Source organism: Strix uralensis, chromosome 1 (assembly GCF_047716275.1).
Source record: "Strix uralensis isolate ZFMK-TIS-50842 chromosome 1, bStrUra1, whole genome shotgun sequence".
NCBI lineage: Eukaryota > Metazoa > Chordata > Aves > Strigiformes > Strigidae > Strix > Strix uralensis.
Genome location: NC_133972.1, coordinates 48364327 through 48382574, shown reverse-complemented (window position 1 = coordinate 48382574; position 18248 = coordinate 48364327). Strand labels below are relative to the sequence as shown.

The following is an 18248-nucleotide window of genomic DNA, read 5'->3' as shown; positions in this document are numbered from 1 at the left end:
TGTCTGTTTTGTATATTAGTCTACTATCAGGAAGATAAAGTCCTTATAAACAGAGGACACTAAAGACTGCTACAGTCTTAATATTTGAATGTCTGTAGAATTTGATAATTACACAACTGACAAGTGTAATTTCCTTTTGGTAAAAGAAAATTTGATTTTAAAAGTTCATTTTGTCTCCTTGGTTTGGAAATGTTGTGAGGGGAACAAAGGTATAAAGCCTGTGTTGAACTTGGGAAGACACTAATGCTGTATTTTTTTTTTTTTTCTGTCTTGGGCACAACACTTGAAAGGCTGTTTATCCATTATTTAAAGAAAACAACGCAAATTTATTTAAAACCAGGATGTGTACCACTGTGTAGAATAATTCTACTAATTTGTGATAAAGAACCATTAAAAGGGGGGAAAAAACCACCAGAATTTCAGTAACAGAAATGTATATTTGAAGAAAAAATACAGCATAAGTACATTGATAAAATGATCCAAATAATCATGCTTGCTGTTCTGGGAAATAATACTTCTTGTTGACCTGCAAAATTGTATCTATAGTATGCATATGCTTGATGACTTTGTGACAGCCACGTTTTGTACAAAATCAACAGCTTAGTATTTGACAAATATTTTCAAGGCTACACACTCCAGTGGCTTTGTGCTTTTAATAAATTGATTAGTCCAAATAGAAATGTTCTCACTAATTTGTATGGTGGAATCTTAATGTTGCGGTAAATTAGTTTATACTAATCAGTTAAAAAAATTAAATGTCAAGGGAGGATTAAAAATTATAATTAAAGCTTGAAAGTATACTAGCTTGCTGTGTGTATCTTGTGTCATTTTTTTGCCATGTGTAGTGCTGAAAAGTGTCTCTTGTGTATAGCTGCCTTGGCTGTCGAAGAGCTTGGCTTTGAGCGATTTCATGCATTAATTCAGTAAGTAATATGTTGGAACATTTAAAATACAGTATTTTGAAGTTACACTACTATTCACAGCCCTGAAAGGGGTATGTTGAGAAATTTTGTGTGTGCTATACCTCAGGTTAAACTTGGATTTCAAGTTTTGGTTTGGGGGCTTTGGTGGTTTTTCTTTGTATTTTACTGTTTAAAATGCAATATATTATCTTGAGCTTAAGCATTAGGCTTTAAAATAAAACTGGAGCAATGAAATGTGTGAAGTTGGCTGAATAAGTTGTGCACTTGACGTGTATGAACACAGCTAATTAAGATTCATATTTAAGTTAGAGATGTTAATCCTCAATATTTATACACTGTCTTCACAGGTGTTTCTATCTGAAATACTTGTGATATATACACTGAAAAAAATTGTCATGTAGTATTTTTCCTGATTTGACACATTAAGAAACATTTATAAAAATGTTTCATATACAAGACTGATTTTTGTTTCATATTTTAACTGTTATCTTTTTGGGGTGTAAATACAGAGCTTACAGTTCTAGTGAGTTTCAAGGTACCAGCCTTTTATTTTCACAGTGAACATTTGTAATCATTATACAAATAAATTTTCAAAGAGGAAATAAAGAGTAACAGAATTTCACATAACACTTGAGATGGAAAATGTTGCTAATTAGAACTGAAATAACTACTGCTTATTGTATCAGCAGTAATTATAGTTTGTTCTTTAAATCCATTGTCATATGAGGAAAGAAGAAAGAGAATATAAATTTTTTGTAACCTTATCTGATCAAAACATTAATTTCCTGCCCTCTCCCTCCCACTCACCCCCTCAGTCTTTGGACTTGTGGTACCCACTTTAGTTTTTCTCAGTCTTTCTCACTGGCAATGAGTGCTCTGGCATATGCTTTTAGAGCAAGCTGAGTGATGGATATCAGAACTGACTTTGCCTTGCATACCTCGTATGCCATGTATACTTTGTTGATAATGAAAGGTAGTTTAAAAATCTCAAGTGTTAGCCAGAGTAAACCATCTATGGATATATTTTTGCAGATGTTTGTTTCTTCTTTAAACAAGACTTGAAATGTGCAAGAAATCTAAAAGAAAATAATATACCGAAGTTTGTGTAAGATAAGCAGAGGATGTGATCTAGTTTGAACTATTCAATTAAAACTGATGTTTGTGTTGTGAGAAGCAGTATTTACCTCTAAATATCCCAAGAAATAGAAAGCGTATTACTTTACTGGAATCTTGATGGATCTCTTCCTTTGCTTTGTTTTTGTTTTACTTTTTTTCTTTTTAAACATATGATCAGCTGGTGTTACCTTATCATCCAGGCAGCAACCCTATTATACAACCAGATAGTTTCCCAAATGTTAATGTACCACTCGTGGTTTTAAACATTTTGCTTTTTCCAAAGCTAGATTCTAATAAAATCAAAGTCTCATGGGAAATGTAATAATGACTTCAAAAGCCTGAAAGATAGTCTTACCTGGTTAAGTAGAAGGCTTTTTCCTCTATTGTTTATGGACTGAATTCTTTCAGAACACTATATAATGCAACTGTTATTTTGATGACATACAGTCTATTCACAGTTTCAGTAACAGTGTTTTGTAGAATTACTGGTTCGAGCCACTCAGCTCTGTCACAAGTGTATGTAAATTTATGGTTAGTGTTTGCATATAAAAACTATGTTCGTTTTTGCACATTGCTCCAGAATTTATCATCTTCTGATGGGTAAATACTAATGACTGTATGGCAGTTATAGTAACTCCAGAACAGCTGCTGTGTCATTCTGTATATAATGCCAGATGTACTCTGCTGTTACTCGGACATTTTCATGTTACATATTAGTAGTTCTTGTTTGTGCTTTGAGATGGTATTCTAATGCTCTACCTAAATACATTCTCCTTTTCTGTTGGGTTTTTTTGTTTTCAGCAAACGAGCATTCAAAAGCTTCCCTGAACTGAAGGATGCAGTTTGGAATCAATATTCAGTGTGGACAAACAGATTTGGAGTATTGCTCTTTCTGTATTCTGTAATACTGACAAAGGTTTGTGGGTTGTTTGATATTCTTTGTGTGTTTTGTTTCTTTGTTAAGAGCAAGTTTGATCATGTGATTCTTTTTCTGTAAAAGGTGAACACTAAACTGATAAACTACATCAAATATAGATAAATGGATGGAATGGTATCTTCATTTTGCAGTACATTTCCAGCATAAAAACTTGAAAAGCTCAATCTGTTTTTTGGGGTGTTTTGGGTTTTTATTTTTTTCCATTGATCTGGGAGAACTACAGAGTTTTGAAACATCCTTCATTGTATATCCCTGACGTCTCTCACCAAGAGAAAGAAGTGTGTTTAGTTATCAATTCATACAAGAACATCAGCCTCCTAATGTTTTACTATTGCATTCTGTTGTTGTAAATGTTGCAATTTATTCCTTAAGAGAGCAAAAATGTTTGTAATTTTTCTACAGGGTATTGAAAACATAAAAAATGAAATTGAAGATTCAACTGAGCCATTGATAGACCCTGTGTATGGTCATGGAAGGTAGGCTGCAAAATATGGTTGCTACCACTTAAAATAGATTAGTGGGCTAATTTTTTATGTTTCTGTAACTGATCATTCTTTTAGGAAATTATTGATATTACGCCAAAGATTCATGTATAACTTTGTAATAGTTAAAACCAACACACCATAGCGTGCCTTTTTCACTGCCTACTCCATTTAGTGCATCAGTTCTGAGGAAATGCTTCTGTTATTGCTGAATTTTCAGAGCAATAATTCTCAAACTCAGGGCTACGTTTTTATACCAAGTTGTTGGTTGAAAGAGTGGAGATCGTATTAGTGTAGCTGAATTACAAATACATGTTCAGGAATATAGTTAGAGAATGTCTGCTTAGCTGCCCAGATAATACAATAATTTTTTAATTTGTTAGAGATAACTACTTTTTCAGAAATAAATTGTATGTCCCTTTTAATAGGCTATTTCTTTCTGTTATACAGCCAAAGTTTGATTAACCTCCTGTTGACGGGGCATGCTGTTTCTAATGTGTGGGATGGAGACAGAGAATGTTCAGGAATGAGTAAGTTGATTCTAGTTTATGCTTGTTCATAATTTTTACATACTATGAGATGTTGACCTACAGATTTGGAATATGCTCTATTTCTGTTTTGATAGCCTCCTTGTTTACTGTCTTTTGATTTAAGCAGACTTCAATTGGAAATAAAACATACTTGCACTAAATCTCTAATGTTAGTATCAGTGAATACAGGATTGTCAGCTACAGGTTGAAATTTTAAGATTCCTGATGACTTGGATGATGGAAGGGAGTGCAGTCTCTGCAAGTTGGGAAGGGTAATACACTGCAGGCAGGGCCACTGTTCAGAGCAGCCACATCAGACTAGACAAATGGACTGACAGGAACCTCATGAAATTCACCAGAGTCCTGCATTTGGGATAGAATAAGCCCATGCAATGGCACAGGGCAGCACTGGCTGGCTAGGAAGCAGATTGGTAGAAAAGGACCTGAGGTCCTTGTGGGCAGTGAGTTGCTCATGAGTCTGTGCCCTTCTGGCAAAGAAGGCCAGCTGCATCTTGGGCTATGTTAGGAGGAGGATAGCCTCCTCCTAAGTGAGGTAAGTGATGGTTCTTCCCTCTATCTGTGTGAGACCACATCTCTAGTGCTGTGTCCAGTTTTGGGCTCCCCAGTACAGGAAAGACATTGACATAGTAGAGCGAGTCCAGTGGAGGGCCACAAAGATGACTAGGGGGCTTTTGTGGTTTTTGCATTTAATTTTACAAACAGAGAAGATGATCTGAAAGCAGGAACACTTTGAATTCTGAAGGTGTTCACCTCTTCTCTCCCAGTGCTACAAAGTCCATCTCAGGTTCATCAGTGTGTTTTTTACAAGGATTTTCCATCATCTAAGTCATCACTGAAAATACTGGCTTGAACTGAGGTTCAAGACAGATCCGTGCAAGACCTGAATCAAAATGCTCTGGTTTGACAATGAACAAGTAGTATAATCTCCCTTAAGACTTTTTAGACTTCCACTTGATTCTGATTCCATACAGGCTGCACTTCAGCATCAGACTTATCATAATGTCATTTGGATATTGTATCTAACTCTTCTCACCCCTATTTGGTAGACAACTTATCAGGGCATTTAGATTGGATTCTTGCAGTCTATTATTGATGAGCCTGCACTGGCTGCTTTTTTTTTTTTGTGCCCTTCATAGTGCATGCAAATTGATTACTAATTTGTTTCAAGACCCTTTGGAGGTTAAACCATCTTTTCTTCTGGCTTTTCCTCTAGCTTTTTTGTTTGTGTTGTTTTTTGTTGTTGTTGTTAGGGTAAGTAGTCTCATGGCACCTCGTTTATCTTTGATGTGTAAGGTAATCGTTAATGGTTCAGAGACTTATTTTGTCTAGCTACTTCAGTGATATACAATGAATTTCATTATGATCTGCAAGCTTGAACACATCTCTTATTTACAGTCTTTTAGCCATTTTTTTTTTACATCTGGCACCATTATCTTGTTGTTAATCTTCTTGAGTACAGGACATCATTTATCTTTTTGTGAATTAAAGCAAAGATGGCTTTGAATACTTGCATTTTCTTTGTATCATTTCATTTTGTGTTTTATCAGTCAATTCCTACCCTGATTCATGCTGCATGTATAGAACACTGTTGTCACTTATCCCCCTCCTTTCTTACTGAAATTTCTTGTAATTAGCCTTCCTGGTTTTATCCATATGTTCTTTTCAGTATTTTTAATTTTCTCTTTTGATTTTTTTAGATTATGATTTATCAATCTGAGTTGTTAGATTGTAATCTATCAATCTGAATTGTTCTTGCAACTTTCCTTTACATTGGGATAATTTGCTATTCTGCAACTTAATATATCTTTTTTTGAAATCTTGAAGTTCATTCCCTCATTTGTCTTTCAGATTATCTTTCTGGTAGACCTTATTCGTTAGTTATCCAAGTTTGAATTTTTTTTCTTTTCTGAGAACACTGAACTCTCTTTGCACAGAGTAATATTCCACATTTAGGTTCTTAGTCAATTCTGCACTAAAAATACAGAACCAGAACCCCCGTAGAAACATCTGACTCTTTCTGGGGGGAGAGGAGGAGCAGAAAAATAATCTTTAGTACATCTTAAGAATCTGGTGTTATGTATCCTGTTAATTTTTTTACCAGTCAAGTAATTAGACTTTACTGTTGGGAGTCCTCCATTTTCTTCAAGTCCTTGGGACAATTATAGTCAGAACTAGCTTATTCGCGTCATAAATCTGTAATCAATATCTATTATATGATTTGTGTAGTCTATCAAAAAGAAGGACAAAGAGCAGCCTGTGATACTCACAACTTCTTAGGCAAGACTGAATTTTGGATAAATTGTCACATTTCCTCTGTCTATCAATCCTTTTTGCCATCTTTTCTCCTTCAATCATTTCTCATATATTTTGACTCTCTTTGTAGCCTTCAGCTTCCATTCTGCCAATGCTATGAGTTTCTCATGTAGAAGGGTTGCAGGTGTCACAGTGACAAGAACTAAACGTGTTTGCTGACTATTTTCTGAAGTTGGCTTTATGTGCATTTTTCTCATTTGGTTACTGGTCACTTGCTTTACATTCCTCTGGTCAAGCGATTACAAGTTGGGAGGTTTGACATTAGTATTGTAGACAGTTGATTGCCAGTGCTGCTTGATTTTTTTCCATGTAAACATAATGGAAAAAAATTTCAGGTATTTCTGTGCTTAGGTGTAATCAGTAAGTGAACTTCTGAAACCGAGGGGCAGGAAAGGTATCTCTGAACATGGAGGAAAGGTGATGCTAAGGAACTGCAGAAAGCAATGGATGTTATGTGGTTTGTAGTATATTTGCAGAGGCAGCAATGAAGCAACAGTGAGAAGATTCAGCCACAATGCAGGAACAGGAAGAATGCTAGACAGGGGATGCTATTATCATAAGTAAACACATTTGCTAAATTGAATTTTTAAAATGGCACTTGCCTTGCATTTTTATTCAGAAGTTATGTAAAGGCACTTTACCTCTTGTTCAACTGTTTAGATAAGCAATTTTTAATTAATAAATAAATCTTGGAAATTATTTAAAAAGCATTTTAAAGGTACTGTCAGTAATTTTATCAGTGACAAAGAACATACTGAGTTACAAACCTGAGGAATTACCAGGTAGTTTACAGATTATACTCAAAGCTCTGACGCCTACAGTATTGCATATTTTCCAGATAGAGTAGGAGTTATTAACTGGAATTGTTCTCGGGCATCACCAGTACAAATACCAGTGAAATGATCCCTCTTCTTTGACTATCTACATATTTGCCTTTAAACTTTTCTTCTTATTCTAATCTCTTGTCTTGCCAGAGTTATCCACAGTAGGAAGATATGGGGAGGTAGATTTTTTTCCTCCTTTTTAAAGACTGTCATTCTTACGTGAAGTGTAGCAATTTAATATGAATGCAGATAATGCTGTAATTGCTTTTTCTTAGTGCCAAGAATTTGTGGTGTTTCATGTTGTCACTAGGTGGCGGTATTCTGATACGGTCGGTGACAGTATCATTACATTTTAAAACCATCATTAGTTTGGGCCTTCTTTTTTAAAGGCTCCAGTTTTCTCCCTTTTTAGAAATTTGAGTACATTGCAAAAGTGCTTTTCAAAAAAGAAGGAACTAACTTTCTGAGAAGAGGCATACATATTCATTTTCCTAGCTGATCTTTGGTGTTATCAGATCTTTTCCAGGGGTGTGTTTTCTTTCTGTGGGGTGAGGATATTCACAGGGATGAATATCCTCCCAGCTCGTCTCCCTTTGTTTCCTCCTAAGTCGTCTAAGAGTGATTTTTTGCTTTTGTGTCCTCCTCTGTTGACTAATTCTGAAGGAGGCATGTGTAGGCCAGTGACTACAGGCTAAAGTTAACCTAATAGCTTTCAGATACACAATCTATGTAGCTTGACTACTAGCTATTCAGGGTATTCACACTCTGCGACTACCATTGTAGCCAGGATCCCAGCTCTCTCTAGTTATCAGTCAAAGTTCTCATCTAGTTATCTGTCTGGGGAACAAAATACTTAATAACCTGATTGGTTTTTTTCTGAATAATTTTCTGAATAGTAAATATTATTTATATGTGACTTTTCTGTTCTGTTCCAAGAATCAGCTCCTATTTATGTTTTTTGTTATTTATGTTTTTATCCTGTTTAGCAGACTGAACTTTACATTGATATTTGTTAATGATTTTTAAGAAATACATGTGATGTGTTTAAAATTATTTCTTTAATGTACTATTGCTTACTTCTGCCATTCGTTTCCCTTCATTGCACATATGTGCTATTTCTGAACAACCTACTTTGAGGAATCCTTCACTGGTTTTTTTAATTCAACTAGCTCTTTTGCCCTCAGCTCAAAGAAAGGATGCATTGTCTCAGCATATGGCAATTTATAGCAACACAGCTATAAGTCAGTGAGATAATGGGGTTCTGCAAAGTATTATCTATGTACCCCTGAATGTTTTAATTCCAATCGAGTCTGAAGATAATCCTTGAAAGGACAGTTTCAGATCAAAGAATTCTGCACAGCAAAGAAAGCCTTTTAATATGTATAGCTGACAACTCGAAGGAAGGAGTTATACTTCCAGGCCAAGAAGGTAGTGAACAAACTAGTGTTTGTAACTTTTGGGGGTTTTGTTTTTTGGAGTTGGGGTTTTTTTGCTTAACAGTAGAGGAAAAAGTTAAACCTACTATAATAACTGTTCTGCACTGTTGCAAAATTCAGCGAGGTAAACTTGAAGTTGGTGATACCATGCCTAGTGCTGTGAGTTATAATGAAATGCAGAATTGATTTCTGGAAGTCCAGAAATCTTTTTTCATTTAGAACCATTTTCTTCATTTGCTGTAGTCCTGAGGCTTTTGCCCATGGATAAAGACCTCATCGTTTTAGGCTGATGTTGATAAATGTTAAAAAGTATAGTTGAGAGTGTTTTGGAGGGAACTTTCAAATACGAAAGTCAATGTTCTCTGAAAAAGGGAAACACAGACCTTGTTAAATTGATCATGGTGTATGTTCCTATGTGCATTTGCAGGATCAAGTATGTGCTGGTCTTTGTTTAGGCAATGTTTGGGGACCTAGCAGAGCTTCTCCAAGTAGACAGTACTTGCACTGTTGAGATGATGTATTTGTAACCCAGAGCTTCTTCAGATCCTTATAACTAGTTTCTAAGCTTCAATTTTGAAGTACTTTCCCATTTTCTATTAAGAGAGCCTCAAATAAGGCTCTGTAAGTGCTCTTCCAATTGGTAGTACATAAATATTTCAGCTATTCCTGACAGCTGTGTGTGTTTGAGAGCTGTATGATACATTAAGTGGAAGTCAGTACAGAAAATCTAATTGAGGGAATGCTTTCTTTCCTACTAAAAAAAGTATTATTTGCAAAATTATGCTTTATTATTCAGAATGTGAAATGATTAAGGTAAGTATGGCCAGGGAACTCTTTAAAAAAAAAAAAGGGGGGGGGGGGAATACATAAATACATATATGCTTATATACTTTTTTTTTCCTTCAAGATAGCTATTTTTCTTAAATTCTTCTGAGAATAATTTTGGTGTAAGATACTTCATCTCCTACCAAATCCAATAACTTTTGAAAAGAGGCTATCAACAGTAAACTTTTAAAACCATCCATTTGGCTTTCCTTATTTTATAGAGAGGGAAATTATTACTGGTTTTAGACTATACTTCGATGATTTGCCGTTGTTGCTAAAACTGCATGACTTTTAAAATTGTTACTTGACCAATTCTGAAAGTAAGAAAAAATGGCTTAAGAGAGGCTATGCAGATTTTTCTTGAATAAATTTTGTGTTTTTCATTTGAACAGAACTTCTTGGTATACATAAACAGGCAACAGTAGGCTTTTTGACGTTGATGGAATCTCTGAGATATTGTAAGGTAAGCTGTTTTCTACATCATTTAAAATTTTTCTTTCATTAAGCTGTTGTGGGCTTTGGCAGTATTACTAAAAGCTTTGCTGTGTACAGTTGGTGATATTAAAGAAGTTTCAAAGTATGTTCAAATTAAAACTGAGAAGAATGCTATGTTAAAACAGATATATGATAAAACTGTTAAGTGCATCTTATTGAGTAAATCTTGTTTGATGCTATTTAAATTAGAACTTTATTGGACCAATTTAATTTAGCTAGTTAGAAGCTTATGTTTTTACTAAAATAGTGCTTAATGCAAGTTATGTAGATGGTTATAAAACTGAAGTCCCAAAGTGGCTTGCTATTGTGAATGTTGCCATTTTATTGTTCTCATTTTACGCTATCACTGTCTTCCATTTAAAATAAATAACCATAAGTAAAAATGGTAAAACTACTATCAAGTAAATGTATTCTGAATATGTTATATTCAAGACCTAAAAGTTACTGTATGTATTTATCTGTGAACATCTGAAAGTAACTGAAGCGCAACCTAGTCAGTATTGTTTCTTCCCATTGCGACACAGAATTTCTTGATTTAAAGTTTGAGAACTTTTGTGCTTTACAAACATTACTTTTGAAACAACATTGATACTCTTAATTTCAAAAGGCTTTTTGGTTGTTCTTTGCTTTCTTTTCGATCTCCATTGAATTCCTTTAACTCAGCTCAGGGTTAAAGGGGATTATGTAATTTGCAGAACGTTGGTGTATTGACTGTAACTAGCTGCCCCTTCATTTATTAAATAAATGTCAATTCCAAATTGGTTTATCCAAAACCAGCTAATAAGTCAAGTGGACTTTGATCTGATTAGCATCTGATTATAGTATTGTTAAACATAGGAGTACTTACTTGTCTGCAGTGTGTTTGAAGCATGTCTCCAAAGTTGAAGGGATATTGTTGATACCACAATCTCACTGAGGTCTTATTTCAGTTAATTATCATAAACTATGTTGTTTTCCAAGTCAAACAGAAATCAGTGATCAAAATTAGAATCTAAATATTTCACACTGTTTTGTCATTTTATGGAACATTTTATATTAGTTTTCAGAGCAGCTGGGACTCCACTAACTGAATTGTTGTTAATTTGATCATTGATGAGGTGAGTTTTCTGGGTTTGCTTTGTGTTTCTGATTTTGTTATACCTTTTTAGGTTGGCTCCTATTTGAAATCTCCAAAATTTCCCATTTGGATTCTTGGCAGTGAAACACACCTCACAGTCTTTTTTGCCAAGGTATGTTAGATGTGATTTTTGGGTAATCTGAGGCAGATAAACACCACATAAATTCAAAGTTCAGATCTTGCTACAGTGTGAATTTCATGTGGCTTTAATGTAAAAATGTAGTCACCAAACGTTTTAATTAACTCATCCCTTGAAGGCAGAGTTACTCACATGGTTTAATGATATGTCATAAATCTTAGTGAAGTCTTTTGGTTCTAGCTTAATTTATTGGGCTGGGGGAAGGGTATGCTTTAGAACACCGTAATTGGGATAAGTACTGTCTTAAATTTCTATAGTGAAAGAGAGATATAAAAAAGTAAATAGTTATGTGTAGGTGCCTGTTAGTAGTTTAATCTCCCTGACAGTACTTTCACAATTTTTAATCTATAACCATAGTTTCTTCTTCTAGGTTAAAAATAGCTATCAGGACTGTTATGCTAATTCCTTGTATTTATTCTATCAGATATGTAGTGTAATCTGTGGACCATATAAAATGCTTTTGAGATGAGTTCTCAGTTTAAAATGTTAGACCAAATTTTCTGAGGAGACAATTTCTGTGTCTTTAGTTGAAGATAGTAAGTTGTTTTCCTTACATTTTTTTTATTTTTATAGAACACTTGTTTCTGTTTAGAAATATTTATTGAAACTTTAAATGGTACTTAGTATATTTATTAGTACTTATTAGGAATGAACTTTCCTGTACTTAATATCTTACAAATAAATGAATATTTTAGGTATGAATGTTGAAAATAATTACTAGAACGTATAACAAAGTTAAACCCATAATTTCTTGAGCTGTTAAATTTCCTGAAGGAAAATTTTGGCCTAATCTTTTTCTTATAAAAAAGTTATAAAAAAGTTTTTTCTTATAAAAAAACTTCAAACAAACCTCCACTATACACTGAATTTGTGTATCAATATTTAAACTTAAATTTAAAAATCCTTTAATTAGTCTGTGTTGCGCAGTGAATATTTTTTTGCAGATTCTGATGCAAATGCTTTATTAGAACTTCCCTGAATACCTTGTGTAAGATAAATGCTCTTTCTTCCTTACTCTATGGTAATAGAAAAACCCTTATCCTCATTTGAATGTTTGTTTTCTGCCTTACTCTCTCCCCAAACAGTCTTTCTTAGTAAAGTTTTATTTATTTCAATTTTGAGATTTTATCCACAGTTTTTCTGAATTATGCCACCGAAGTCAGTACCCTGTCATATAGGTCTGTTGCAAGTAGGCATATTCACTCTGGTATACAAGTCAAGTATACCTGTCCGGAATGTTAAGTGCACCTTCTAATGTTTTGTGTCTGCAGTGACCATTTCCAGTTAGAAATACATTTCTAATGCTCTTTATTTCAGGATGTTGAGGGCTGTTTGCAGGTTTTAAAGTAACTGGGCATCAACACCTCCAATACAGCTTGGTGATTCTTTCTTCACTGAACTCCAGTTAGGCTGTGGAAAGCATCAGCTTGTGATTAGTATCTTCAGAACTAAAAAGCAGGAAAATGAAGCAACATGAGCTTGGCAAAGAATTTCCTAGAAATTTTTTTTTGATGAAAAGAAGCAGGAGCTGGAGTTGTGTAAAAGTTCTGAGAGTCCTTGAATTTGCATGTCTGACCTCACACTTTCTAAAGTTAAGGTTGGTGACCATTTCAGGTGGAACAGAGATGTCAGCTACAGTGGAAATATGAATCGTGTCAGCACATTATTTTATCAGTTGAAGCTTCATGCCAAAAACTACAGGAAGAAACTTGAATTCATTGCTAATGGTTAGTTAGCAAGTTGTTCGAGTAGTGTGTGTAGTTGTCTAGATGGTGCTTGATCCTGGGGATGTAACTTCTAGCTTGATGGTGAGTTTGATTACATGAGAAAGAAATCTTCAGAATGGAAAGAGGAAAATGGAGCCAAAAGCAGTGCAGATTAGATTTGAAAAAAAAAAAAAAACACAAATACAGCTCTAATTCTTTCAAGCTGCATATGATTTACAGGAGCCTAAACCCTTATGCTTACATAGAAGAACATTGGGCAATTGTTAAGCAAAATAGTAGTCACCTTTGTCATTTGCTGAGTAATTTGGCCTAGAAACCTAGAAAAAAAACAGTCTTCCTAGGCTACTGTCACTATGGACAAGTAGCACGGGGAAATTAGGGATCAGGACAGAATCTTCACTGCTATCTTGGGGACTTTTCTTGAGCATGGAGGTTCAAATGCTGCATACCAACCTACTCAAAGTTGGCTGCTGTTCTGAATGAATGACCATAGTGCTAAAGATTTTTACATTTGATGTGGAGTACAGCAATAAACATTGTTCTCTTAACTGTGTAATGAACAATCATCCATCTAGCCTTTCTATCTCAGAACATTCTAAATTAAATACTATAGACATCTATTGCTGTCTGCCAGAATATATTTGCATTACTCTAAATGCAGACCATTCTGCTGTATCTGTGACTTGCAGAGAAATGTTTTTCAGTCGTATTTTCTAAAATAAATAAATTTGTGAATAGCTGCCATTCTAAAACTTTCTACATTTTCAGTGGATTTTAATGAATGAGCAAAATGCAGCACAGCATCTTTGATCTGAAGATCACAGTTATAGCTTAAAGTGAAATTTAAAAAATGAACTCAAGTGTGTAATTGGCCTCAAGTTCTCTTGTAACTGCTGCTGCATGAAATAGCCTTAAACAGTGACAGCTGAGTCAACTCCTAGTTTTAATGAAAGTCTACCCATTACTAAAATAAAAGAAATTTTATTGTATCTGCATGGTCTCCATCTCCACATCTTGATTGTCAAAATTCATTTGGTATGTACAGAAATGCTATTAGCCTCACTTTACTATAAGTAATTGGAGGTAGAAAGAAATAATTTAAGAAATAATTTTTTCCTTAAAACAGCAATTTTGGTTGAGGCACATTTTATTGAAAAGAATAGCAGTAGTTTTTCTTCCTGGGACTTAGCTGACCTTTTGCCAACCAAATATTTACTTACAGTTAGATATTTTGGAGGCAACGAGGCAGACACAACAAATTGAAATTCAGTGGATAATCTCCTATACAAAACATGGAAACATGAGAATACTCATTACAATGTTTTGTTCCACTGTCACCCAGTTTAGTGGAAGTGTTCTTTCTAGATGACAGAAAATAGAACCTGCAAACATCTGAAATGAAGCTTCTAAGGTAGACTGTATTGAGGAAAAATACTACGGCTTGTTCTGCAGACGAGTGTGTAATGAAGTTGGAAAGGACATGTGAACATTTGTATTATGTAAATAATTAGTTCTTCAGCACTCTGATACTTACATGTATCATAATAGAGCTGAAAAAACTTGTGTGAATAGTTGGGAGGGGGGACAAACGTTACCAGAGATCCGTAATTAGTACCAGCATATTTTTTTCTTTCAATTACAGCTTTGTATGTATAAGCCCAGGAAGTTGCTTAATGTTCAATAATCCAAATTTACTGAAAAAATAAGGGTGGCTATTACTCCTAGAGGTCATGGACTCTGCATTTGCAACAAGGTAGATTTTACCTGAAAAAGTGGGTATGTAGGTTCTTCATAGGCAACTAAATCCAAGCAGCCTCTGCCTCTCCCTGCCCTCCCTTCCTTTCACTGAATAAGAAAACTTTCAAATGGCCTTTGGCCAACAAAAACAAACAAGGAAGCTTTCACCTGACACACTAAGTATCTCTGCATGCTTTGTCAGATGGTGCTAAGGCAAATAGACAGTATTGTAAATGTCCTCTAAAAATCAACTTTAAAGTTACAGTCTGTCTGGTTTTTTTTACTGTAGCAAAGAGAGTGAGAAGGTGAGGCAGCTCTAAATTACTTAAGGGATAAGGCAGTGATGCTCTCCATCAAATGCTGTGTGGTCAGTTCTTGTTTATTTTTATGATGCTCGTAACACAGGAGGTTATGACAAGCTGAGACTATTCAGAACTTTTAGGAATGTCAGTGTGGTCAGACACTGTATAAAATAACAACAGGTTGAAACGTTACCTGAAATATAACAAGAAAATGTTTCAATGCAAACAATAGGAGGAACAGCAGTAGGTTAATAACTGTGTTGTAAATACTATCTGCTGACATGCAAACTCTCACATGGTCTGCAAGTTTGAATTCAGACTCTTTGAAAGTGAAAAGACAGCATGGAATGAGTGTCTGGTGACATCAGGTGACTGAAACTGTCCATGGGGACACTTCAGAGCTGTATAAGTTTTTCAGAAATTCTGTTAGTCTATTCCCAGGTCTTGAAGCACAACAGAATCGGCTATCCATTTTCAGTTACAGCATTGTAGCATTTCTAGACTTGAAGAATCAGATAAGCAGAGGAAACTCCTGGCTGAGACATCTGAGTAAATTACAAATTATTGCTTTTCAGGGAAAGTGTGCCTGTTCTGCTGTGTTGGGACTGTACTTATGGTTTTGGATTACATTTTTTTATTTTACTAACTTTGATCACTGTAACCTGTTCTACATATTCTCAGGGCCTTTCTTCAGCATCCTTGATAGTATTGTCTCTCAGAAGAAAGAACATTCACTTCTCTTCCTTAACAATCTTTTTCATCAAAGTTCAACAGAGGGACACCTGAGCAAACACTGACACTGCTATAGGAGATCCTGAATTGGGTCAGTGGTGTTTACCAGAACTGGGCTAAGGGGGACTGTTACTGGGTACAGCATTTAATCTCAGAACACCAACAGAGAATGTCAGTGGCCATGAAGGAAAATAAGATGCATGTGTAAAAATTCAACTATTACTAGTATGTATGAACAACTCTGGTCTCTGCAGAAGTAAGCTATGTATATCCAAATAAATTATACTTATCTGTTAACTTAGGAACTCTTCTACTTTGGGAAGGTAGCAAACTTTTGTTAATTGCTCCCATGACTGGTGAATGCAAATTTTTAAAAAGTCTTTCTTCATCAGAGAAGAAATCAAAATCAGATTTTGAAGAATTCCACTTCAGGAAATGGTCACAAGAGGATGTGGTTTCAGAGTATTTAGTTTCCATGAGTAAGTGGAATTGGTTCTGGTTGCGACAGTCTGGATATCTAATACAAATGGTATAGATGTGTGAGGCAACTACAGAAATAACTTCTGAGCTAAAGTAGGTTTAAATTTTCTGTGTGCTGATCAAGAACAGGGAAACAAATGCTGCTCTGTTTTTGACAATAGCTCTGACCTGGCTAAATCAGCAGTGAATCTTCAAATATTTCTATTGGCTATTAATTTAAGAGTTCTTTTCTGCAGGAAGAGATTCCTTTTTAGAATGAATGTTAGAGCAGGGTGCTTCCTGTGGGATCTGTGGGCCCCCAGAGAGAATTGAAGTCACTCTACCGATTGGTTAAAGCTTCATAGTGTAAATGCTGTTGCTAAATGAATTTAAATTGTTCTGAATAACGCAGTAGTTCATAAGGGTTTGTTTGTTTTCTAGCAGAAGGGCCAACTTTGAGGTCTCATAGTTGGCAGGGGGCACCTCAAAATAAAATACTTCTGTAAGGTACCTACCCTATTCTAGCTTTGTGAGATCACGGAGCATAACTGTGAAACCTTATTCTGCTCTTTGTGGGTCTGCTCCAGTTCTACTTGCAGATGAATTTGTTCCTACTACAGATGTGTGTTTCTGTCTATGACCAGGCACTTCTGGGCAGTTTCTTTGTTTATTGTTTGTTTGGGAGAATTTCTAGGGGGAAACCTACGCTATTTTCATTCATGTAAGTGATTTTCACACCAGCGTTTATTCAAGTAACTTCTAGATTTTTGTCTAGACTTCTCATTGTTGTAAAAGAGACTTTATATGTGATGCAAGAGTGTATGGTGATATACTTGTTTTCAATGAAACAAGCTCACGACATCGATTTACCCAAAGTCACGGTGGCTTTATTTTCTGTAAAGATAATAAATCGGGAGCGCTGTCATTTATGAAGTCTCTGTATTTCTCATTTTTTCATTAGAAATGTAGCTTTGGCTCTAAGTGGAGGTAGCTCTCATGAGAAACTTTAGCCATCATACATTTTTGGCTTTAGTCAAGAGAAATGTTTCAGTTTCCTTTTATTTTCCTGTTTCCCACATTGTTGGAGTGAGCAGCCAACTGATAGCTGCAAGGAAAAATAAGATCTCTATCTCCTCTTAGTTTTTGATGGTCTGTACTTCAGCTGTACTAAAAGAATTTTTAAATAGTGGAGAAACCAAAGCTCCTCAGAGTGGCTATACCAGCTTTCTTCAGGAGGTGTTCTTTTTCATGTCTTGCACAAGGCTTGGGAAAGAAGAAAAGGCTGTGAAGAAGCCAAGTATGCCCTTTCCAATCTAAGAGATAAAGAGCTAATTCTAGTTTTGCCACCTCCCTAACATCCTTTCAGGCCTGCAGAGTGTCTTGGAGAACTCTGGACTTCCAAGAAAAGCAGAGGTATGCAGAAGATAACAGAAGGGTTGGGTGGGAAGACTGAGGTGTTGTCCTGGTTTTGACCAGGATAGAGTTAACTTTCCTTGGGCTGGGAAGGAGCACAGCTGGAGGGCTGAGCCTGGATTGGTCATTGGAGTATTCCATATCATGGGATGTTATGCTCAGTATATAAAGGAGGCAGGTGCTCTCACGTTTCCGCTTCTGGTTGGTGCGGGGGGATTTTTCGTGCTGTCACTGGGTGGTGAGCAACTGCATTGTGTATTACCTGTTCGGACTTCCTATTTTTACTGTTGTTTTGTAACTATCATTAAACTGTGAGGGGTTTTTTTTATTCAACCTATGAATTCTCTCTTTTTTTATCCTCCCTTGTTTCACCGGGAGAAAAACACCTGCATGGTGATTGGCTGCTGGCTGAATTCAAACCGTGACAGGTGTACATGTCTGTGATAGGCAGGTGGGGCCAATCTGCAGAGCTAGAAGGTTAGGGCTTATTGATAAGTGTGCCATAAGAGATCCAGTAATAGATCTTACAGAGGCCAAATCATATTCTAATGTGGTAGACTGGAAACACTGTGATTATGATGTACATTGTTAAATCCTAAATCAAAGAGAGTCAAGAGACTGGCCAAAGTTTTCAGGATTTTAGTGGGCTTGACGCGGATTTTCTGGTTTTAGAGTTGCTGATACAGGATCATCTCTCTATCTTCTAGAGTCAGGTAGGAC

The 18248-nt window shown here is 35.5% G+C and overlaps 1 protein-coding gene across 3 annotated transcripts in view; it reads left to right on the top strand.

Moving 5' to 3' along the window:
- The window catches only part of MINDY3 (MINDY lysine 48 deubiquitinase 3), a 60477-nt gene that overhangs the window by 15172 nt on the left and 27057 nt on the right, over window positions 1-18248 (top strand). For all 3 annotated transcript variants that reach the window (XM_074865084.1, XM_074865093.1, XM_074865099.1), the window contains 6 exons: window positions 872-923; window positions 2841-2955; window positions 3379-3452; window positions 3909-3988; window positions 9800-9870; window positions 11051-11131. In XM_074865084.1, the coding sequence (XP_074721185.1) occupies window positions 872-923; window positions 2841-2955; window positions 3379-3452; window positions 3909-3988; window positions 9800-9870; window positions 11051-11131 (473 nt within the window). The remainder of the gene's footprint in view (window positions 1-871; window positions 924-2840; window positions 2956-3378; window positions 3453-3908; window positions 3989-9799; window positions 9871-11050; window positions 11132-18248) is intronic.